The following is a 25,581-nucleotide window of genomic DNA, read 5'->3' on the forward strand; positions in this document are numbered from 1 at the left end:
TGCTCAGACTGAGAGAGCAGCTTCAACACTCACACAGGTACTGTGCTAACTTGGGACGGGCATCTGTCATTCTAAAGGATTAATCAAACAAATAATCCATAGATTGATTTCAAATTGGACACACCTCTTTATGTTGGATTTAAATGATTTTAAGTGCATCACATTACATGGAGGCTATTGGAATAAAACGTGAATTTACCATAAACAATATTAATATAAAATACAAGCAAAATACAATATACACGTAAAAGAAGTGTGTCGTATTTGTCCAATGTAGTAATAATTTCTGGTGTTCATTTGGAGGCAGTGGCTCACATTACATGGAAGCTCTTAATAATAATAATAATAATCATAATAATAATAATAATAATAATCATAATAAATAATAATAATAATAATAATAAAAATAATCATAATAATCATAATAAATAATAATAATAATAATAATAATAATAATAATAATAATGATAATAATAATAATAATAATAATAGCAATAACAACAACAACAATAATAATATTAATCATAATAATAATAAGCTGACAAAAGGATTTGATTAATTTCATGACTTTTCCAGGCCTAGAAAATTAGATTTTGAAATTCTGGGCCTTTTCCAGTTTTTCCATGACCGTGGGAACGCTATACAGTAGGTGAACTAGGACTTTATGACGTTGTGGAAACACAACACTGAAACAGGTCTGAGGACTTCCAGTGAGTGGTGGAAAACTGTCATGATGGGTTGGAATATTTTTAGGGATGCACCGATTGCCATTTTCTTGGCCGATTCCGATTTCCGATTTTTGAATAGTCTGACTTGCCGATACCGATTTTTGCCGATTCCGATTTTTTTTCTCTAAAAACAACAATTGACAGCTTACACAAACGTTTTTGTAACTTTGTTTGAAAATTAAGATACATAAAACAATTCTTACATCTAATGGGGATCCAAATAAACAAATAAACAATTATTATCATTTGCATGAAGTAGGACCATCTCACTCAAACACATCTCAAAATAAAAGTGTTCCAGGTTAGGCTACTGGACAGAGCTTTTTTGTGCAAATACAATGAATACAAAAATTTAATTAAATCCAATAGCCTATATCCCACAGCTATCATGCATTTACTTTTCCAAAAGAAAACAGGTGCAACAGAACATCAAAATGATCCATGGACAAGGGGTTTATAGACTGGCTCCAGACCAGTCCTCTTGAGTAGAGGGGAAATGAGTTTATGAGTTACAGTAACGATCTTCAGTCTGAATATCAGGCGGAGTTTACACACAGTCCGAAGTTTGGTATGCGTATTTGTATCTGCCATCCGAAAAAATATCGTCACACACAGAAAACCTTGCACACTTGTGAGTCCGATGCATTTTTATTATTATGTCCGTCGTTCTATTTGCAATACGAAACAAATAGTCTCTCCTGTATCTACGTTACAACATGACTGACAGGCTGAGGCAGCAGCGCTGATGTGGAATGGAAAAGGCAGGTCGGGGAATGGTTATACTGGACACAATGCTCGCGTTCACCTCGCCAAGCCGGCTGTGCGCGGTGGCGGTGCTGGAGCACCGCTTCCCGGGGAGAGAGAGCAGAGAGAGAGAGAGGGGCCAGTGAGGTGAAGCAAGCCGCTCAGACTGGACTCCAGCCGAGCGGGACTCAGCCGCATCTCTGTCTCCACGGCTTATTTTCGACTTGCATGTGTGACAAACTGCGAGATTTGTCTACTTCACTGACGGTGAAAAAAATCCACAACGAGGAAGGTATGCTGGCGTGTGTGGTGTGGTGGCTGGGTGCCTGTCTCGGTGCTTTGGGGTGCGCGCACGTCATGTGAAAATCGGCTCACAGAATCGGCTATTTAGAGTGACCAGCGCAGATCACCGATCGAGGCCGATCACGTGAAAATCGGCCATTTCCGGTCACGTGCCGATCGATCGGTGCATCCCTAAATATTTTCCTTGCTGTAACCAGCACAGTTTAAAACCACTGTATTAGACTTGACTCAATAACAGGGAAGTAACCAGGGTTGCAGTTGTAAATACAGAGGTGGGTAAACTATCCAAGGTGTAGTAGTTTAGCCACCTTGTTTCCCCTCATTGATTGATACAGTTGATCTGAAAATAGGTGAGTAAACTCTCTGCCTCGTTTCAAAGAGGTGGGTAAACTGTGTTTACCCTCCACTACACCCTTGGAAGTAACACATGTTTAACAGGTTCGGAATAACAAAATAAGCTGAGTGGACTGATTGAAGAAATGTAATTAGTTACTCTCTGCTGTCACATTTAACAGCCACATCATAGTCTAATTTGCCCGTTGGATTAGTTGTGACTTGAAGCCTTGGTCACTGATTCTCCAGGTTGGACGCGTCAGTTGTCTTCCAGTCAGAATAAGTGAGGAAGCTGTCTGTCAGTGTAATGAGTTCAACATCATTCCTCACTTTCAGGTCATGTGACGTGTCATGTGACGTGTCATATGACCGTTAATGAGAGGAGACTGAGGGTTCAGACATCTTTCACTTTAACATGCTAGGTGACGTTACAAGCTTGGCCTTCGAGATCCAAACAATAATGATTCTCAATCTAGCCGAAAACTACCAGACACCAGTAGAGATGGAAATGGAAAACTACATAAGCCTTCATTGAGGTCTGTGAATGATCACTAAAATAAATAAAAGTAGATGTAAATAGTTATGGTATTAGTTCAAATAGCTCAAAATAGCTATAAGATTGACCAATTACAATTCACAATACCTGACAAGTCCAGGCTGAAGTCCTCCTAGGTTAAGTTCATGGCCGTATTTTTCAAGTGGTTTACAAATTCCCTACAGTATTCACAACAGTATACAGTACTGTAGAGTCTAGGGTCTCACCCTTAGGTCTTCAGACATGTGGATGAGCTCCTCTCTCAGGCTGCTGAAGGTGGACAGAAGGAGGCGCATGCTTTTATCTGCAGTCAGACGAGTCTGAGGGACAAACACAAATTCAGTCTGACAAACTCACTACAAAGACACAACCAAAGGGCTACATATATCCATATGCGGATATCGTCTTAGATTTGGATATGGTAATATCATGATGTAGATGCATGATGCATGTGTAGTGTTTTCCTGGGTTTAAAGGCTGCATTACAGTAAAGTGATGCCATGTTCTGAACTTACCAGACTGTGCTAGCTGTTTCATTATTTGCCTTTACCCACTTAGTCATTATATCCACATTACTGATGATTATTTATCAAAAATCTCATTGTGTAAATATTTTGTGAAAGCACCAGTAGTCGGGAAGGAAAAACTGTCTTTGCATTTTATTTTCATCATCACAGTCTTGTTTTAATAACAATGCTTGTTGCGACATTTCACATGTGGCTTTGACTTACAACTGAACATTTAGCTTACTGCGTAGAAAATACTGAGATATATTTTGTGTATCAGCATTCAGCCTAAAAATACAGTATATGATTTTTGGTCCATATCGCCCAGCCCTAATGACGAACACTGAAGGGACATTTAGAGTGAGCTCTGATCTGCAGTCAGACGAGTCTGAGATGAAGAGAAATACAATCTGGATAATAGCAGCATCTAAATGCTAACACATTTAAGGGACAGTTCACCACAAAATCAAAAATGTCCTCTTAGCTGTAGTGCTACCGTATTTATAAAAGTAGCACGCACATCCACTTCAGTAGCAGGTGCAGGACAAACAAATCAGCAACAAGTGAAAAGAGTAGAGTCTGCACACTGCGTAGAGACTTGCTCCCAGCACATTTATTGTAAGATTTATTGTACCATATTTATCACACCAAAACAGTGAGTTGCAGAGTTTTGGAGATATCGGTCGAAGTTTAAGTAGCAAGCATTCTTGTACGGGCTTGAAGGGCTCGTACTCTCGTTTACATTCACCACTGGGCTTGAAGGGCCCAGACCCTGGTACACGTTCGGTTCAGGGTTCAGGTATGAACCTGGCTCAGATCTCAAAGCTCGTATGTGTCCGTCAAAACACGGTCTAATCTCTGAGTAATCTCTTCCTTAATCCCGAATATCGAAGCCATGGATCAAAAACACAACCCTCTCTAGGGGGGCGTGGCTAGACACGCAATGGAGTAGACGCTTTTTATGTAGCTCCGCAAATATACAATTTAAAACACAGTTTTTCTCTAACTTTCTGACCTAAATCTCACACACAATATGCCAAAACCTTCAACCAGGCAGTCGGAGAAGCCTGCATCAAAAAAGTCTACACCAGGCTCAAGTTTAGACGAGGTAAACGCCGTTAGTCCCGCTACATCCAACGTGGCTAAACCTGCAGCTAACGCTGCATCATCAGACCAAATGGCCTCAGGAGGAATTCTCCGGACAGAGAAAATGGGCATGAACAGGCGAGGAGAGAGAGAGAGAGAGAGAGCGAGAGTAGCAGGGAAGCGTGCGCTGTGTCAACACGGAGGATTTCTAGTCTCGTCAACAGCGCTGTGCTGTGTTCCTTTCTCTCTCTCTCCCCTCGCCTCTTCATACGCACATTTTCTCTGTCCGACAGTAAACCCCGGAGAATAATATTCATGTATAGCAGCGATCCTCAAAGTCCGGACTCCGGTCCGCATCCGGACCCAGACGCCGTCCTATCCGGACCGAGCCACCTACAAATCACTGAATAGTTACATTTTCACGGAGCAATTCTATTTTAACCGGCACATTTTCTAGCCTTTACGGTACTGGTTTATCTGTCAGGAAGCTCACAGACCAATGCATGCGCTGTAAATCATCACACGTGATGCTACTCAGCCAATCAACAAGCGAATCGATTCTGCCTGCTGCTGCTGCGGGAGAGTTGACACACGGACGGAGGAGAGGCGAGACTCGGAGAAATGCGAGAGAAGTATTTCACATCGCGTGCTCAAAAGAAAGAGTAGCCCGTGAAAGCTTTAGTTTTAATCCAGAGCAGGCAGACTCATGTTCATTCATTGGTCTCACGAGCAGTTCAAAACCAGTATGTCTCGTGAAGTGTGATGCGATCCTGACCAGCTGTCTATGGAAGTGCCACACATGAGCACACACACTCAAATCCAGGGCGCACACACATTCACTGCCCAACGGCATGCAAAGTTTGCATTGCGAGCGACCGATAGATAGAAAGACAGACAGACAGGCAGGCAGGCAGGCACAGACAAACAGAGTGGGAGCTCACTTCTATCAAGAGAAAAGGAGGTTTGTTGGCTGAGAGCCTGACTGATAAAATGTGAAATGGAGTTAAGAAAAGGAAGAAAAGGGGGAACTTATTTTTCTAAAATGAAAGCACTTTATTTTAAGATGCAAATTTTTCCAAAGCACTCTGTTGTGTTATTTCTAAATGCAGCCATTATTTTACTTGAAATGAGAAAAGAACATGTATTTATTATTAGTGTAGGCTAGTTATTTATAATTAATCCAGTTAAATATGAAAACTGTAAATAAACATTATTGATGTTTATTTTGATTTAACAGTCAGTCACTGACTACATACAGACGTTGTACCATTAGGCTACTGCAATCATTGAAGTAGCCTAAGTTCAATGGCACTGAATCATAATGCAAGCTCAATGTTCCGGACCTTCGCTTGAGGACATTTTCTCTATCTGGACCTCTTAGAATTTTAATTGAGTGCCCCTGATGTATAGAGTCGTTTCCATGTTGCCAGACACTATAATGACAGTTTGAGTCTCCCAGCGGCAAAACAAGCAGTTTTATTAAGTTTTTAAAGTTATCCTTTATTTACCTGTTTGCTTTTTCTAACCGATCACATCAGAAAGGAAGTAGACTCTGGTAAATACTGTGGTATGGTCATGCTGGACCTTCAAAAAGCTTTTGACACCGTTAACCATGATGTTCTACTGTGTAAGCTCGGGGCCCTGGGCTTCAACAGCACTTCCCTCAACTGGGTTAGGTCCTACCTGGAGGGTAGGGAGCAGGTGGTGGACATAAATGGAACGCTGTCCTGTCCCCTCCCCCTGACGTGTGGGGTCCCCCAGGGAAGTATTTTAGGGCCTTTATTCTTTTTAATTTATATAACGATATGCAATCGGCCTGTGATTGCAACCTGTTCCTTTTCGCGGACGACTCCGCCCTCCTGTTCTCTCACAAGGACAGGGGGGAGATCGAAAGGAAATTGAGCAGTGAGCTTCACAGTGTTAGTGTGTGGCTCTCGGACAACAAATTATCACTTCATCTGGGGAAAACGGAGGCTATTTTATTTGGGTCAAATTTTAATTTAAAAAAGTCCCCCGGGTTTAAAATGATGGTGGGTGACGTAGCTGTTAACACCAAGGAGGAGATTACGTACCTTGGCTGCATTTTAGATAACAAACTCTCTGGAGAGAGCATGGCCTCAAAAGTAATTTCCAAAGTAAATCAAAGAACCAAATTCTTAGCCAGAATTTCATCCTTCATTGACAAGAGCGCCTTTGAAACCTTGGCAAATGCTCTGATTCAATGTCATTTTGACTATGCTTGCTCCTCCTGGTTCACGGCAATCACCATAAAACTTAAAAACAGGCTTCAGACCTCTCAGAATAAATTAATACGGGTTATTCTGAAACTGCATCCCAGAGTCCATCTCCTCCCCTCTCACTTCCTTAGCCTTAGGTGGCTCAGAGTGGAGGAGAGGGTTTCCCAGATCAAACTGTGCATGGTTTTCAGGATTTTTAAACGGGAGGCTCCTCGCTACCTCTCTGACTACTTCTGTAAAGTCAGTGAGGTACATGGCTACTCCACAAGAGGAAGCACCTCCAACATTGTTCCCCCCAAATTTAAATCTTTAAAGGGTAAATGTACCTTCTCTTACTCAGCAGCTATTTTATGGAACAAACTCCCTGAGAGTATAAAGACCCTTAATTCCAGGTTCTCTTTTAAGCTTGCCTTGAAAAAATGGCTGGCTGGCTCCCAAATGGGTTCCTAACCTTTTATTTTCTTTTGTCTCTTGTATGCTCGTAGTTTTTAAACCCTAGGTAGGTCTTTGATTTATTATATGAGCTGGTCTCTCTTTTTATTTATTGATTGGTGCATTTTTTGTTGTTATTTAAATAACCATTCAGTCAATGACTAATCAGTCATTGAGTGTATGGTTGTGTTGTAAAATGTTTTCATTGCTTGTGTTTGTTGCCCGCGCACACACGCGCTCATACCTGCACACATATTCACTCCACTTGTCCCATACAAAGGACCACAATGGAAACAAGCCCTTGGGCTTTATTGTGTTTTATTCCTTTTGATCAATATTTTTGTTGTATTGTCTTGCACAATTCTGCTCTTATTGAATCAATAAAGTTATCAATCAATCAATCAATATCCCCATGGGGAAATTCATCCTCTGCATTTGACCCATCCTCTACTAGGAACCTTCCTAGAACTAGGAGCAGTGGGCAGCCACAGTGCAGCGCCCGGGGACCAACTCCAGTTCTTTCGCCATTGCCTTGGTCAGGGGCACTGACAGGAGTATTAACCCTAACATACCCTAACATACATGTCTTTGATGGTGGGAGGAAACCGGAGCACCCAGAGAAAACCCACACAAACACGGGGAGAACATGCAAACTCCACACAGAAAGGACCTGGGATGGACTGGGATTCGAACCCGGGACCTTCTTGCTGTGAGGCAACAGCGCTAACCACTGAGCCACTGTGCCGTTTATTATCGAACGTGTATTGACGATGCGGTGCGGGATTGCCCTGTGTAGTACACTGTGTAGTTGTTTGAGCACATTGCTCGAGCTGTAAACAAGGTTATCTCGGTGAGTAGCCTACTCGACCAATTTGAAAAAAATATGTCACGATGAGTTTATTAGACACATACAGTGTGGAAAATAGGGTCCAGGTTGAAAGAAAAATTAAATTCTTCTTTAAGGCATAGTGTTTTCTAGTCACCCTAAGATTAATAGTGGGTTAGGGTACTACGTTTGGGGTAGTTACCTATTTATGTTGGGGTTAATAGTTTTTCTGTTTAGCTCAGTCAGGTTTGATCTGTTTTGTCTTGTTATGCTGCCATTCGCTCCACTTCACTGTATATATTTGTGCTTCCCTATTACAATAATCTTCCTTTGTAAAAATGTCCTATTTGTTTGTACATGTCTGGGCCTGGGGTTAGGACTTGGGTGGGGGGTAGAGACCTTACAATTGTTTCATGGAACATCAAGGGGCTATCTCAAAGTGTAAAAATAGAGAAGGTTTTAAGACATCTTAAATCCTTATCAGCGGATTTGGCCCTTCTGCAGGAGACGCACATGAAAGTGGCCCAGCAACACAGATTGAGGTGCAGTTGGGCTTCCCACATTTTTCAATCACCATTTTCCTCCCATGCCCGGGGGGGCGCTATTTTGTTTAAGAAAGACATCCCATTTAAACTTAGTTCTATGACCACATATCCATTTGGTAGGTATATTTTAGTTTCTGGTACTATTGATTCATTTCCGGTAACCCTTCTTAACCTCTAAGGTCCAAATGTAGACGAACCCAAGTTTTTTTAAGAAAGTTTTTAATTTACTTTTGTTGTCAGTTGACACTGACAATTCAAATATAATAATTGGCGGCGACTTGAACTGTTACTTAGATCCCTATTTAGATAGACTGTCATCATGCCCACCCCCAAATATCTCGTCAGTGCAGGTTTTGAACAATTTGATAAAATCCAGGAATTTAGTGGATATTTGGAGGGTTCAACACCCTACCGATAAAGTATACTCATTCTACTCCCATGTCCACACATCCTATAGTAGAATAGACTACTTTCTAATAGATTCCCAATTAATCTCCCACGTCACCAATATTAAGTACTACAACATACTATCTCTGATCATAGCCCCTTGTCGATGTCTCTGAATCTCTCTCTTCCCAAGCAAACCTACTCTTGGCATTTCAACCCCTCTTTACTCAATGAAGGGAAATTCATAGAATATATTACCACCAAATGAAATCATTTTACGGAATTTAATGATAACGGCGAAGTATCAGCGTTAAAGGTTGTCATTCATGGGGATATCATTTCATACGAGTCCGCTGCCAAGAAGGAGAGAAATAGGCGATTATTGGAGATTGAGAATGTGCTACCCGCCCTTGAGGCGGTATATCAGATCTCAAAATCATCTGAAGATTATAATAAGATATTGAAGCTAAAGTATGAATATAACTGCATCCTTGGTGGTCAAATAAATACTCTCCTTTTAAAGCTGAGACAAAGGCAGTTTGAATTGGGAGATAAACCCAAGGGGCTCCTCACACGACAACTCAAGGGCGCCCAGGCCTCCAGGTCAATCCTCTCTATTAAATCAAAAATGGGCGCCCTGCTGACCGACCCCAAGGAGATAAACAACCGTTTTAGGGAGTTTTACAGTGAACTTTACTCATCTAAGTGCGATGCCACTCAACCTGATTTGAACAATTCTTTCGATCCTCTTGAAACACCCAAACTTAGTGATGCTGCCAGACAGGAGTTAGACTCTGATTTCACATTAGAAGGAATAACTTCTGCCATTAAAGCATTTCCATCAGGCAAAGCTGCCGGACGGGGTGGATTTGGTGCCGAATTTTACAATAAATTCTGCGACATTCTCACCCCACTCCTCCTCAGAATGATATCTAGCTCTAAGAAGGACAAAGTCTTGCCCAGGACAATGTATGAGGCTAACATCTCCCTTATTTTGAAAAAGGGGAGGGAGGAAGTAGACCCGGCTAGCTACAAACCCATAGCGCTCCAGAACTTTGACAGAAAGGTAATCACTAAAACACTGGCTACCCTGCTAAATAAACATTTGTCATCCATCATTCATCCTGACCAGACAGGGTTCATCCCAAATAGGTTCTCCTTCTCCAATGTCAGACGTCTCCTCAACACAATATACGCAGATCACAGCAAGACCAGTGGTGCAGCGATTTTATCACATGATGCACAGAAGGCGTTCGATCAGGTTGAGTAGCCTTATATGTTTGAATCGATGCAAAGGTTTGGGTTTGGCGATTCATTCATATCCTGGGTAAAGCTCATATATGCTAGTCCAATGTGCTCAGTTATAACCAATGGTGACAGGTGTGGAGAGAATTTAGAGGTCAGCCGGGTTTCCATTGCTTCGCTCGGTCCAGCAGGGTTGCCCCCTCTCACCGGCCCTCTTCGCCGTCGCGCTCGAACCGCTCGCCTTAAAAATACGTAGTCACCCAAGCATTGCAGGCCTGAAGGTTGAAGGTATTGAGACACGCATCAGTTTGTATGCCGACGATGTAATATTATACTTCCAAATGTTAGAGCTTTAATGTTCTGGCAGCAAGGGACTCCTGGCGACTTAAAGGACGGCTTTCCCGTGGGGAATATGAATATATATTAAATCTCACGCTAAGGTTTTCGAATCCGTTGAAATTTTTGAAATTGGTTATTCACAGCCAGAGATATCAACCGAAATCCACTCTGTGTGTGTGTGTGTGTGTGGGGGGGGGGGTGGTGGAGGGGAGGGGCGGGTGCGGGGACCCGAAATCCTACATTTCCCACAATGCACTGGGCTCGCGTGGCCTTCGTTTCCACGCCCACCCCTCAGGCATTTGGCTGATATCAAACTCCAGTAGGTGGCGGTAATGCACATATATGCTTGCCAACCGCCATAAAAGTCAAAGAAAAAGAAGAAGAAGAAGGCTTCGGCATAAAAACATTTAGTAGAACAAGAAAAAATAAATAATTAAATTGCCTCCAAATTGCACCAAATTTAAACCGTAGTATATGTCGGGAGATGTCTTCATAAAAAAAAATTCATGCATTTTAAGGCATTTTCCAAGGAGTTACGCGCATCTGATGTTGTAACTATTTCATGTAAAAATGTGTAAAAACGGGTGCATTGCTCAGCGTTGATTTCGTTACTTCAACGCACCTACTACTAGATGTAAAACTTGAAGAGCTTTCCAATGCCGCCAGTCCCGTGTCTGTACGTGCTTCCGTTCCCGAGATATGGTCTCTTTGCAAGGAGCTATGGAAAGCTAATATTAGCTACCGTAGGCTAGGCGGTGGAAAAAGATGGCTGCCTTTTGTTTTTCTTCAAGACCTCTGAAGGGGCGTGGAGGACCTCTAGAGGCGGGACCATGGCAGCACAGGCCCACAAGTAGTGTAGTTCATAGGTGCTCGACTTCCGCAAGGCGGACTTGGCCCAGATGACGCAAAACGCGTCGGCTGGGCCAAAAAATATGTGAGAGATGGTTGATATCTCTGGCTGTGAATAACCAATTTCAAAAATTTCAACGGATTCGAAAACCTTAGGGGCGTGAGATTTAATATATATTCATATTCCCCATGGGAAAGCCGTCCTTTAACCCTTGGGGCCCCCCTTTGGCTGAAAATGGAGGCCAGCTCTGTTGCCAACTGTTCTCTATCAGTCCTGTTATTTTCTAAGTTAGAGAAGCCTGGGACTTTACAAAATGTAGGTTTTGTTGTGAGAAACTCCCTCAGAATTCTAAACCAAGTCAGGAAGGTTTTGAGTCTACCAGATGTGTCTGTCCACACACCAATTTGTTTCAATCACTCTTTTTTACCTCCATGGTCGGACAGAAACTACCATGCCTGGAGTGAGAAGGGGCTAATTTCCATCAAAGACCTATACATAGATCATTTTGCATCCTTTGATCTACTGAAGAGGAAAGTTGAGTTGCCCTCCACGAACTGGCTGAGATTCCTGCAAATAAGAAATGATGTGCGATCCAGGATCCCTGCCTTTGAAGCGCTCCCAAATGAACATGCCTTTTTTGAAGTTTTGCTGAGCCCTCCCCTCTCCAAGCATCTTATTTCTAGATGTGTATGTCTGTTTGATAGCGGCACCATGACCTCTACTGTACATGCTTTCATTTCCTCAAGACTCGATTATTGCAACTCACTTTTCACCTGCCTTAACCAATCATCCATAAACCAGCTCCAACTTGTCAAAAATGCCGCTGCAAGATTGCTCACCAGGTCAAAAAGGTCTTGTCACATCACCCCTATCCTAGCCTCTCTCCACTGGCTCCCAGTGAATTTCAGAATTCAGTTTAAAGTCCTGGTCTTAACTTATAGAGCCCTCCATGGACAAACCCCGGTTTACATCTCCGAGCTTCTCCATTCATACTCGGCCAGTCGGTCTCTGAGGTCGTCCGACCAGGAGTTACTGGCGGTGCCCTGGACCAGATTAAAAACTAAGGGTGATAGAGCCTTTGCGGTGGTGGCCCCAAGGCTCTGGAATACTCTCCCTCTGGACCTGAGAGTCTCTTCCTCTGAACTCGTGTTCAAAAAGCAATTAAAAACTTTCCTGTTCAGAAAAGCTTTCGGCCATACATAGATTTTACCGACTGTTTTGATTTATTTCATTCTTCTGCTTGCAATGTCTATGTCTTTATTTTAGCTATTTTTCTGATAGCCTAATTTTGCATTTTCTTAGACATGTTTTAATTATATGATATGTTTTAATTGTATTACTTGTTTTAAACTGTATGTGGTCCTCTGTGAAGCACTCTGTGCACTCGTGCTACGAAGAGCACTATATAAATAAAGGTTTACTTACTTCCTTACTGAGAGGATTAGAGAAGCATGGCAGGGGGAACTTGGTATTGATTTATCTGACATTATATGGGAAAGGCGTCTGTCAGTGGTACAACTATGCTCAGTTAATAGTAGACACCAGCTGATTAAATTTAAAGTCGTTCACCGCCTTCACTACTCTAAGCACAAGTTGCACAAGTTCTTCTCTTCTGTCTCACCACTGTGTGACAGGTGTCAGAGGGCACTCTGTCTCACGCCTTCTGGTTCTGCCCTTCACTGATGGGATTCTGGGCCAAAATATTTGACTGGTACTCTAAGGCCTACAAAATAACCCTTCACCCGGAGGCAGGACTCGCCATCTTTGGCTGCTCGGAGACCTCTCTGGACTTCCCCACAGCTGTGCAACAGTCTCTGACACTGCAGACAACTGTTGCAAAAAAACTCATCCTGAAAGAATGGAAGTCCCGCTCTTCACCTGCTTTCCAACTGTGGTTGACGGACATGATCTCTATCATAAGGATGGAAAGGCTCAGATCCCTGAGAGCCAACTCAATTAAAAAGTTTCAAACTATTTGGAACCCGTTTCTGGAATACCTCGACGAGGTTGGGGGCAGTAGGTGACTTGCCCGATTGGTTTCCCTTGGACCCCCTGAGTGGGACCCCATGTGCAACGTTTCTTACAAGCACATGAGCACACTATGGACGGTAGCACTATATTATAATTGTTGATTATTATGTTTTTGTTTTTCTTTCTTTTCTTTTCTGTGTCTGAGCTTGTTCGTTTGTTTTGTTTGTATATTGTTAAAATTGGAAATTGGAAAAAAAAAAACTCTGGTCCTGGAGCGTGGGCCACTTATGGCCCATGCTCACACACCGCCGATGATGTCACACATCCCATTGTGATGTCATCAGAGATGGTGACATCCTCATTGTGATGGCATCAGTGATGATGTCATACTCGACTATGACATCATCGGCAAGGACATCACTCTGTCATGATGTCACAGGCAGCATTGTGAGGTCATCGACGCAGTGATGATGTCATCACCAAAGTGTCATCCAGAAGCGGCTTCAGGAACCTAGCTGGACCCAGAAGCCCAGAATTTGCTCCGGGGGGCGGCCGGCCTGGTGTTGATGTGAAGCCTTTAAAACAATGACACTCGGCTTGTGGTGCTAAAATACATTTGAAAAACTCAACAGCAATGTCTCTTTCCAGAAATCATGACCCGGTTAACTCAAGAGAATCCAAAGACCTTGTTGTGAGCAGTTTAAGCGAGGAACTATTTTCTTTCAACCCAAAGTTCAGTCTAAAGAAAATAGATCCTAGATGGATAAAATAGCACTACACAGGTAAGACGGAAATAAGTATTTTTTATTGTATTATTTGATTTTGGAGTGAACTGTCCCTTTAAATAGCTCAGAGTCTGTCTCACCTGCAGCAGGTAGCGGATCTGCTGCTTGGTCAGTTCAGAGGCTCCTTTAGGAATCAAACCCTCCACCTCCTCTCTCTCCAACTGGACACAGAAAGACAGACAGAGAGACAGACAGACAAACACACACACACACACACACACACACACACACACACACACACACACACACACACTCAAAGTCAAGACAAAGCATGTCTCAGAGGGCTTTACAGGGAATGTACCTAGCTAAATCTAGCTAAGCACTACAGTATCAATAAACAGAATTGAACAATCCTATATAAAGCATATAAAAACAAGCATAGAAGAGAAGAGAGGGAGGGGGAGAATTAGCAGAGGGAGGGATAGGGGAGAGAGAGAAGAGGGTGAAGGGAGAAGAGAGTGGGAGAGAGAGACAAGTGTGGAGAGTGAGTGGAGAAGAGGGAGTGTGGAGAGCAAGAGCAGAGAGAAAGAGAGCGGAGAGAGAGGAGTGTGGAGGGAGCAGTGGTGCCCTGACATGGTACAGTACTGGTTTGACCCGCTTTAGCTCCAAGAAAAACAAAGAAATAAATGAAGCCACGCCATGTCGAGCAACAATATTCCAGTGCCTGAGGGGATTTGGCGAAGACACATTAGCCTCTCGTCACATTAACTGCAAACACCTGTGTGGAAACCAACTGCTAGCTTACAGCATCCTCTTCTTCCAACCATTCGTCAACATTAAGTCCGCCAAATAAATCAAATTATACATGTAGTTCCGACCAAGCAATCTGATTGGTCAAGGACCGTTCTTAAATGAGCATAACAGCAAATTAAAATTAACAACAAAACAATCCATTTTGCATCAACGCTGTAAGCTAGATGCTGGTTTCTGCACAGGTGTTTGTTACAGTTTTAACAGTTAACAGTTAGTAGGCGGACAAGCCCGTCTTTGATTGTCACACGAACACACCCAACACATGCATGCGGCCACAAACACACTCATGCTGACGGTGGCCGGTGAAATTTGTCCTCTGCATTTAACCCATCCAGGCTTGTCCTTTCCTCCGGGGGGCAGGCCAGGAGCAGTGGTCGCTTTTTCTTTCCAGCGCCCGGGGACCAACTTCGGATGTTGTCGTCACTGGTCGGATGACGATGACGATCTTCTGCATGTTTTTAGTGGGGGGTTATGTACGGAGGAACCCCCTGGGGAGCACGGGGAGAACATGCAAACCACACAGAGAGAAAGGCCCTTACGACGAGATAGCCCACCTGGGCAGTGGGCACTGAAGATATGGGGGGGAACACAACCCCAGCGCCCACAGCATCCCAGGCGAGAATCGAACTCAGGACCTTCTAGCTGTGAGGCGACAGCGCTACCGACTGCGCCACCGTACCCCCACATAGTTAACTAATGTGATGAGCATATCGGCTGGCTGACTCAATGGGGACTATTTCTTGTCTCGGACTAACACACTCGGCAAAAACTTTGTTATTGTGAGAGCAAATGGCCCCAAAATATAACCACCTTTTGTTTATAGTTTGTATTTTGTTGGTAACTGTTGTATAATCGCAATATTACACGAGAGGGTGTACTTTACTGTGGTTATTGGCACTTCAGTGGAAGTGGCTGAAGCCAAGGTCCTGCTGCATCACTGTCGTGCCAATAACCACGGTAAAGTAAAGTACAGCCTCTCGTGTAATACTGCTTAAATGAACAACAAAACAATTTAGCATCGACGCTGTGAGCCAGCTGTTAATGAGATGAGAGGCTAAAGCTGGCTGGCTCAGCCTGGCTGACTTAACGGGGACTATTTCTTGTCTAATAAAAATGGAACTAACACTAGCAAAAAGTTTATTTTGCCGCAAAATATGCACACCTTTTGTTTATAGCTTGTATTTTGTTGGTAACTGTTGTATAATCGCAATATTACACTTGAGGGTGTGCTTTACCTCATTATTGGCACTTCAGTGAGGCGCACGGACCTCGGCGCAAGTGCCTCAGTCCTGCCACATCACATCACTGCCGTGCCAATAGCCAGGGTAAAGCACACCCTCCAGTGTAATATTGCTTCATTAGGGGGCACGGTGGCACAGTGGTAATGCTGTCGCCTCACAGCTAGAAGGTCCTGGGTTCGATGCCCGCTGGGAGTCAAGTCAAGTCAAGTCAAATTTATTTATATAGCACCTTTCATACACAAAGGCAATTCAAGGTGCTTTACAAAAAAATAATTGAAAAAACAAGCAGCAAAGCAATGCATATATAAAAAAACACAGCCGACAGTTTTAGTTAGAATATATACTCAAATTAACAAACATGAAACATTATTTCTGTTTTAAATAAGTTACAAGGCATTCTTCAGTCTTATTTTTGGTTGTTTGTTTGTTACATGTTGTGGGAATTTCAAAAATGCATCAAACATTTTGAGCTTTACCAGTTACAATCGGCTAACTTGGTTCTACTCCAATTTGGTCTTGTTACAATGTGCCTAACATGGACCTTACTTTTGAACATAATGAGCTTTACCAGTTACAATCGGCTAACTTGGTCCTGCTGCAAAAGTGGTATAGCTTTACCAGTTACAATCGGCTAACTTGGTTCTGGCTACAATTTTACCACTGATTTCTGTTGGAATTGATCCAAGTTTCCTTAAGGTCAAAGACCCTCCTCATAAAAGCAGGAGGGGAAAATGGTTTGCAGACAGGTCCCCTGTCCCCATTTGACATTTCTGCTGAGGTCACACACAAAAGTGTCGACAGTTCAGTTATCTAAAAGTAAGATGGACGTTTATTTCCATGCCTATTGTGGTTAAGAGGTGTTGCGTCGTCTCCCGTCTCAGTAAAGGCGTTGTGGTTAAGGTGCCGTCTTTTAGTCCCCATGAAGACATAAAGAACAGAGGTTAAGCATGCATGGTTTAACCACAGGGTTTTTCCACTAGTTTAGTTATACGCCTGTGACGCATGATATGCATTTTGAGAGCTGACGCCTGTGACGTATGAGATGCTGAATGTGTGTGTGCGTGTAGGTGTGTGCGCAGGATGTTCTCTGAGTGTGTGCGTGTAGGTGTGTGCGCAGGATGTTCTCTGAGTGTGTGCGTGTAGGTGTGTGCGCAGGATGTTCTGTGTGCATATGTATGTATGTGCACGTACACAGTTTGAGCCACCTGTTTGCACACCCCCCAGGAAGATAAGCACCCAATGAGAATAGCGAAATTGGCAATCTGCATACCCACACATGGAAACTCCCCTATTAAGATCCAGCCTCTAATTTGATTGTATATAACCCACTGCTTGATGAAATAAAGATTGCTTCTTCATCGGAGGAGACCTGAATTCAGTCCAAGACTTGTTGTCGTTTGTTCTCTTTTCACTTTCACTCTCCACCAGAATTAACGAACACGGGAAATTGAGTCATCTTTGATTGCAATCCTTTTTCCATCTAATTGATTGGTCAACTTTGCTAATTTCTAATAGTTGGTGACCCTGGACGTTTTCTGTGTAGGAGGGACTTCTGTCCAGCCGCTGGACATCAGATCTTAATAAGGTGGCCACCTCGTATAAGGTAAGCGGAGCCTATTATTGAATTCTGCACTTTTGGATATGTAAATCAAGAGATCTGATGTTCAGAGGTTGAGATTGAAGGTAGGAATGTGAATTGCCGACATTAAGTCTGGAGAATAAATTATATATAGGACATTTTTACCTAACTGAGTAGGAGTAAAAGCGTAATATTCCAGGGATAGTGCGGGGGTTTGACCAAGCTACGGGCTTGAAAGACAATCAAACACTAGGAATAGTTCCAGGATAGCGTGGGGGTTTGACCAAGTTACGGGCTTGAAAGACAATCAAACGCTAGGGACATAGGGACAGTTTCACGGGAAAGTGTGGGGGTTTGACCTAACTGAGGGTTTGGAAGAATAATCAAGCACTAGAAACGTTTTGGAGAGTTTCATGAGGAAGTGTGAGGGGTTGACCTGAGGGTAGGGAAGACACTCAAGCACTGACGTTTTTCTGATAATCTGCAAAACTGTATTTGTATAACCAATTACTGTGGAGGAATTTCAGAAGTCTGTTGATAGTGCTCTAAGTCAGCACTGACTCTGGAACTGTGTTGTAATTGAAAGTGGAATTTAAACAGAACCTGTTAGCACTCGCTAACGTGTGGCAACCGGGCTACGGTCACAGTGTTGGGGGAACCCCATGCAATGAGCCGGGGAGAGCTGGTCTGAAGCAGTGTGCGAAACAGTAAACTCCCTAGAAGCTTGCTCATTGGGCACTCGGTTCTGGGCATTGCGACCCAAATCCACTTTCATTACGGGTGTGTGGTGTTATTACTCTATAACTCTGTCAGGAGAGATGAATAGCTGGGTTTAGTAATTGTTTCTTTAAGAGGATAAGATTTGCAGTTATTTTTCCAAAAGCACGAGAATTTGGGATAATAGGAAAGTACATTTAAAACTCAAAAACCCTGTGTGGAAGTGCAACTTTAGCACACACATACACCTAGATACCTTAAGTTAAGAGTCTAGCCGAAATAGCAGATTCTGACCAGTGCATACCGGTGGCTGATACCTTACGGTGACAACTAAACCACCACGGAATCCCTAACGGGAGCTGGCATCTGTGAAAAGGGAGACTCCTCTCTTAAGAGGAAAGGCCAAAATATAATTTTTTTTTTAATTTTTATTAAAATTTAGAATTCATCCAAATTTATTTTTAATAATTATTTCAAATACCTCATAATATTTAGATATATTGTTCCAAAATCTAGGGGGAAATAGAATAGTACAAAGAGTAGAACGATTGAGTCAAAATAATTTGTTCGTTACAGTAGTGTCAGAAAATAATTTTTTTTTTTTAATTCTTCTAAGTTTAATTTTATAAGTATTTCCTATACCTCATAGTATTTAGATATATCGTTCCGGGATCTAGGGGAAAACAGGATTGTAGAGAGGGTGGAACAACTGAGACAGTCCGAAGGTCCGACAGTCCGACAGTCCGACAGTCCGAAGGTCCGACAGTCCGAAGGTCCGAAGGTCCGACAGTCCGATGGTCCGAAGGTCCGACAGTCCGAAGGTCCGACAGTCCGAAGGTCCGACAGTCCGAAGGTCCGACAGTCCGAAATTCCGACAGTCCGATAGTCCGATAATAGTCCTGGTGTTAACAATAGGATTCTATTGCTTGTGTATCTGGACTGAAGCAAGATGAACGAGGAAAAAACTTGTTAGATTTAGGATCAAAACCGCAGGGAGATTGAAGTACATTTTCTGTATAACATAGAGGGATAAATAAATTGTGTAATTAGCCACACTCCTGGATTTGGAGAGGGAGTGCAGTTGGGCTCAAAGTGACAGTTCGATTCTGACAAGGGACGCCTTGTCAGAGTAAAACTGACAATTGACGGGGGGGGAAGTGATTTTATATGCCTGCCTTGATAATTTTTATTAAAATAGGGGGAGTTTTAGAAACCACAATAACAGGGTGGCATGTGTGGAGTATTATTCATTGCGAGAATGCCACGGTAATCGGCTATTTTGAAACACATTCAATAGAGAGGTTTTACTGCAAAATAGTCGAACTTTCAAATTGGATGGATATAGAGTTTTCATTAATAGAACTACTGATTCTCCCGGCGCTTCATTGTATTATAGGAAGACATTAGAAGTGAAAGTAAGTTGTTCTTGAAGGGACATATAACAGCGGGTGTAGTGTTCTCAGAAGGAAGCGGCTGCGGCAAGCGTGGCTCTTGTGGCGACCTTTGATATGGTTATAGGAAGTTGAGAATAGGTTCATTGAGAAAGACTGTACTATTGACAGTGAACTTTGAGATTTTTGACAGAGACCGGAGCGAGTTTAAATAAAATAATTTGAATGCCCTGTTTAGCCATATAAATTAGAACTCAAGCAAAATTAGGAGGAATAGGAGTATGAGAGATCGCCTCTGATATGCTAAAATGAAAATGTGGCAGGAACGCTCAATTCTGCTGTTGCTAACAGTAACAATGATATCTATGTCAGATCCAAATCTGCATATTCTGGATAATCCATCGGGGGAGGTGAAGATTCCTCTTGGGTCGTCCTTGACTCTGGAATGTAGTTTTAAAGCCGAGCGTAAAGTTAGGGTAAATTGGTGTTTTAACAGAGTGGGAACTCCAGGATACTGCCAACACAGACTTTCCACTGAAGTGTATAACAACTCTGTGAAGCAGAGTCAAGGGGAGGCGGGTGTAATTACTTCTAATTACACGTTATCAAATGTTAGATACGGGCACAGCGGACAGTATTTTTGCCATGTCATAATAGAGATTCCCCTTTTAAAAGAAGCGATTAGCAACGGAACGAGGGTAGTGGTTATTGAACCGGTCCTTACAACAGATGTTCTGCTCCAGTCCGGGAGATTTTTGGTGGCGATGGGGGTGATAAACCCTATCCTAATTGCCTTATTAGTAACGATCTGGGTCATACTGAAAAGCTGGTTTAAGCGTAGACATATCGAACAGTCAATATACGCGATTATGCGCCCTGTGCGGATGGCGAGTAACTATGCAAACAGACAGGTCGTGTGATGCTAAAGCAGTTAGCCATTTAGCATGAACTATGCAACAAGTTAAATAATAACGAACTAAATTATATTTTAAGTCCGTCGGGTAAAGTAGCGAAAAGCGCTAATCGAGAAACGGTGTTAGATTCTCCGGCTGACATACCCCGGATGTTGATTGTATAGGCGGGGTCAAGATGGACGAGGATGCGCGTGCGTGTATCTGTGATGTGAGCAAAGAAGGCAACTAGAGAGTAGCGGGTGTGGAGTTCCTGATGGCGGAAGTGCCTACAGAATGACGTGGTGTAGTTTTGCTGGTGGAGGCAGAGAACAGGCACGGTTGTACAGGCACAGGAGAGAGGCAGCAGCATGTTTGAGAATAAGGAAACGGAGTGTTTGAGAGAGCGAAAGGAATGGGGTTGCAGCGTGTGAATAATCATGTGTGATTGTTATTGTGTTGTAATGATTGATTGGTTGAGGAGTGAATGGAGTGGGAGTTGATCAGTGCTGATTAATGCGGGCTGATCGGTCATTGTTGAATGGAGGAGGAATGGGGTTGAGTATTGATAGTGGGTTGATTAGTTTAGATCGACAAGGGGGAACGCGGCTTTCAGTGATCGAAGTTCCCGCCCCATGTGAGAGCATCAGCTGCTAACTGATCAGGCACGGTCGCCCCTGTGCCTCCGGCGTTTGTTGTCCTCATTGGGGACTATGCTGCTAAAACTGGAGGCACGGTTTACTTTGTTGGCTGAATGGAGTTGAGTGTTGTATCATTTGGTGAATTGTGGAGTGCATGGGTAAAAAGATGAACACACAGTGCTTCGTGGGTCCCCTGTGTCCGTTTCCTGTGTGGCTCGGTTAGGTCTCAGCAGAAACACATTGTCACATATAATAAGTTATGGAAAATAAAATAGATTTAACCGGGAAATTAATTACAACGGTGGGGAACACTGAATACTGCACATTATATAGTAATACTCACTGAATAGAAAGTTTGCAGAAACTCATAGAAGAACAACAGACATACGATGAGTTTGCTTAGTTGACAAATTTGCATAAATGGAGGCTTTGTTGATTAACTTGAGAATTCCCTCCGTTATCTCTATAAAGGAACTAACACAAACCCAGGTAAAATACACCAACATTTTTCCGTTTGAGATGAGCTACACATAGCGAAATTTACACTAGGAGACGGGAAGAGGGTTCAAAATTTTGTCTATGAATTAAGACAATGACTTTTTAGGACAAGACTGTCCTTGGGTGCATTTGAAGTATGTAAACAATGTTGACTGTTACTGTTCCATCTAGAGGTCTTGCCAGCCTCCACACACTAGTGAACTGGGAGGTCTAGCCATCCTCCATGAAGTCTTGATCACAGACATGTCACAAAACCACAAAGTCAGTACATTGAAAACGCTGTAAGCTTGAAATGCACCCCAGGAGCCATCTAGTCTAAGGGGAAAGTCATTATAACCAAATGTAAAGGATTGGGGAGGGGGTCACATTTCAAACATCATCTGCAGAAGAGACTTATTGTCGTAATTAAAATAGTTTGTCTGAAAACAGGCACACTGTGAGATAATGCTGGGTGGAGATGTCATACAGGAAACTTTCACCAAAGCACTACACTTAAGCTAGTTCAGTAAATGACTAGAGAGAAAAAATCAGTGTCATGTCATGGAGTGAGATTATATTTGTTATAGGTTTGTGTTGATTCTTTTTGAGATCACAAATTCCGATCTTTTGACTACAATTTTAAGGTGCGGCTTTTATTTTTACATAATGGGGATCTAAGTACATTTTCATGCATTCGTTGTATAAATTGGGACAAGAGGGCAGAGTTTGGGAACTGGGGTATGGGAAGAAATAATATGACGAATTAGGAAAGGTTAGCTGATGATGGGTCAAGTGTGTTGATGTTGAGATTTGACTGTGTCTGTTTTTGTACACAGGAAGTGGAGACATCGGGGAACCAGGAGACTGGAAAATTACCTAAGACTGTTAGTTTGGTGGACCACAGACGCGCCGAAAATATGGAGTCATTACCTCCTTTCCCAATTCACAATGGTCCAGACAGCACTGTCCACTATCTTTCAGACGGATCGAGCGTTGAAGCGGTCGATTTTAATAGACCCTCGAGGGTTACTGTTGAGGTGGCGCTGATCCGATTGCCCCCCGGTATCGTCGTAAGCTGGAACGTGGAGGAAGAGTACAATTTAGAGCCCCCGATGGAAGATTACACTGTTTACATGACTTGGGAAACGGGAAAAGGAAACGGTATCTTCCGTAATTGGAAGTCTAGGGGAGTGGTAAAGTGTTTGCAGCTTCCGATGTATGTGGTGGCTGCCCGTTGCAGGCCAGGGTTTACGGCCGGTTTCACTGTAGTGGGAAGAGACGTTTTTGGTAGACATGGTTCGTTTAGTAAGGTGGCATGGGCTTTGATGCCTGAGTAGGAGTTTGGAGATATGTCAATCATCTATGCACAAAGAGGGCGGTGCCTCGAGCCGGCCAGGATAGTCAGTATAACAGTTGCGATAATAAGTGAAGGGTACGTTTAAAATGATTCAAATTGCAATGCTAATGGAGTACAGGCTATGTTACAGAATGAAAGGAAAGATCAGTTTTGCTGCGGAGTTGAGTAAGTAGTTATACATCTTTGTTAAAGGTGTATAAAGAGGGATTGATGGGATTTCTCACGTTCCTTTCCTCATTCAGGTATCCGGCTTCGAATGGGACACAGATGCCAATCTCAGGCAGAGATAATGTTATTTTGAATGTTTTTAAGCTTAGTTATGCTCATGTGCAAGATTATGGATGTCGAAAGTCAAGTATGTAGTATGTTCCTCAGTTTTCTGATATTTAATCATGTAATATGTATTTTCATCTTGAAATACATTATGCTAATTCAATTATATATTTTATTATGTTTTAAATATGTTATTTTTGAAATACACATTTTGATGCTCTATTGTTTCATGTGACCTCTGCTCCACTGTCATCGGGCGGTGTTTTGCTGCAAAGATCTCTTGCAGGGTCTCCTGCAAGCGTATGGTGCAGCTCACCGGGGCCAAAAGTTCATTCAGGCGTATATCAGTCGCTATCGAAACTAACAGACGTCTGTATGTATTTGATGTGGTTTTGACCGCATGGAAAGAAGCGCATCGTGTAGATTATCCAGCAAACGAAGATGTCTCTAAAAAGCCCGTAGAAAAGAGGGGGGGGGAGTTTCCACATCCTGCCCACAATAAAACCTGCAGCTACTTGTGTCTAGAGGGTCACCGAAAGATCACTTTTAACAGTTCATTAACTCTCACCTAATTAAGTTAAAATTAGGATAAAATAATAGAAAGCATGTGTGTATTAATCTTTTCTTCCATAGGTGAATTGATTTAACAAATAACATATTGTAACGTATCGTGATACGCCAAGGAACGGAGAGTTGTAGTTGGTACAGGTTAAGATGCTTATATTCAGCAGTTGCAGAAGGGAAATCAGAGTGAGGAAGCCTTTAGGGCAGTCCACCAGCAGCTCAAAGCAAAACGCTGGACCAATCGTTGAGAGACAGATGCTGTTGCTAAATCATGGAAGAAATGGAGTCAGACTGGAATGGGAAGAAGAAGGAGATGAACCGGTGTGAGGTAAAGACAGAATAGTGTAGAGAGGGACAGAAACGCCGTGAAGGTGGATCTGGTGGAAGTAGGGGTAACCTTGTGACATGGGGTTACAAGCTTCCTAGATTTGTGCTCCTCACAAAAAATGTAAAAACAGGTGTACCGGCTGGGACCTGAGGTTATGAAAATAATATAGGCAGTTGAGTGAGGCCAGCTGGCCTTAGAGCGTGGAAAATATATTGTTTCTTTATCATTTTATACTTTTATACTCTTAAAACAAAAGCTTGCTAAAACAAAATTAAGGGGACTCTTGTAGGACTCTTGAAAAAGTCAATCTAGGCAATATTGAATTTTATAGTTTATAATAGACTTTTGTTGTTTTTAGGAACATTGAATGTACCACAGACCCACAGGATACATCAACAAGGTTTCTCCTGAAAATAAAAACAGGTCTCCGGGAGTTTTTACCGAGTTGATGTGCTCTTGGGCGAAGTGAACAGTCTAAGATGTATGATGTGGTTGTATGTTTCTATTTTCTTATACTTTTATGTTATTAACATTGTGTATGTTTTTATATTTTTAATATTTTTATTAAAATATTTGTTTCACTCAGAATTTAAATGAAGACACAACTATTACAGAGCGGTAGGAATAGAAGGATCTCTGAAAGGTCATAACGATGGCCTGGATGGTGGAAGAAATCTCATAGATTCACTGAGGCTAGGGAGGGGGATTGGGCCCCCCCGAACCTAGCCTCAAACAGGCGGCGGCGGGCCTGCGAAGGTCTGAGGGCACGTTAAATCTGAATATAGTGCTGGGGAGAGGACTGAAGGGCCCCCGTGTCTTGAAGTATGAATGAACATACTGCTGTGGTACCGTCTAGTCGGCGTGTGTGTCGCATGTAGGTGTGTGGGCAACACGTGGTACGTGGATGACAGTCCACACCTAGCAGAGTGGGCTTCAGGGATAGGAGTCACTCTGTGAACAGGCTAGGCAGATGAAAACGTGTCAAAGTTCCTATGCCCATAGCAAAGTGGGGTAGGGATCAGACCGTCGGCTTCCAACCGGGTGGCCAATCACCACTACGGGATCCACCTTAGAGGTGGGTTGGCGGTCGCTATCGATCTGGGTCATCTGCCGGTTGGGTCGCAGATGGCAGTAAGACCATGTTGGACTGAATGTCAATGTGGCCGCCGCGCTCAGCTCAATGTACAGTCAGGCCACTACAAGCCAAAAGCGAATGAGTTAGTAGGCGAGTAGTGCTCCTGTGATCGGGGTTTTTGAAAAGAAAACACCGGGAAGCAGGAGACTGAAGATGGCTAAGTGGGGTTGTTGAGGCAGCACACTTGAGTCAGCTTCAGTGGAACGGGGTCTAGCCTGGGACTGCGCCCTGGGAGAGGGAGGTCTAAAGGACTCAAGCGAGTGTTTACATAGTCCTTGGAAATATGGAGCTTGAAGACAAGAGGTCATGAATCCTGGAACAGATTTATTTGAGTTGTGTATTTTTATACTATGATTATTGGATTTTATTTTATCTTTATTTTT

At 42.9% G+C, this 25,581-nt stretch overlaps 1 protein-coding gene across 2 annotated transcripts in view; it reads right to left on the bottom strand.

The window, feature by feature from the left end:
* The window catches only part of pof1b (POF1B actin binding protein), a 224,034-nt gene that overhangs the window by 41,667 nt on the left and 156,786 nt on the right, over nucleotides 1-25,581 (bottom strand). For both annotated transcript variants that reach the window (XM_083643071.1, XM_083643070.1), the window contains exons 6-7: nucleotides 13,933-14,013; nucleotides 2,871-2,963 (exon numbers count right to left, since the gene is read on the bottom strand). In XM_083643071.1, the coding sequence (XP_083499197.1) occupies nucleotides 2,871-2,963; nucleotides 13,933-14,013 (174 nt within the window). The remainder of the gene's footprint in view (nucleotides 1-2,870; nucleotides 2,964-13,932; nucleotides 14,014-25,581) is intronic.

Source organism: Poromitra crassiceps (assembly GCF_964638095.1).
Source record: "Poromitra crassiceps genome assembly, chromosome: 1".
In the NCBI taxonomy this organism is placed as follows: domain Eukaryota; kingdom Metazoa; phylum Chordata; class Actinopteri; order Beryciformes; family Melamphaidae; genus Poromitra; species Poromitra crassiceps.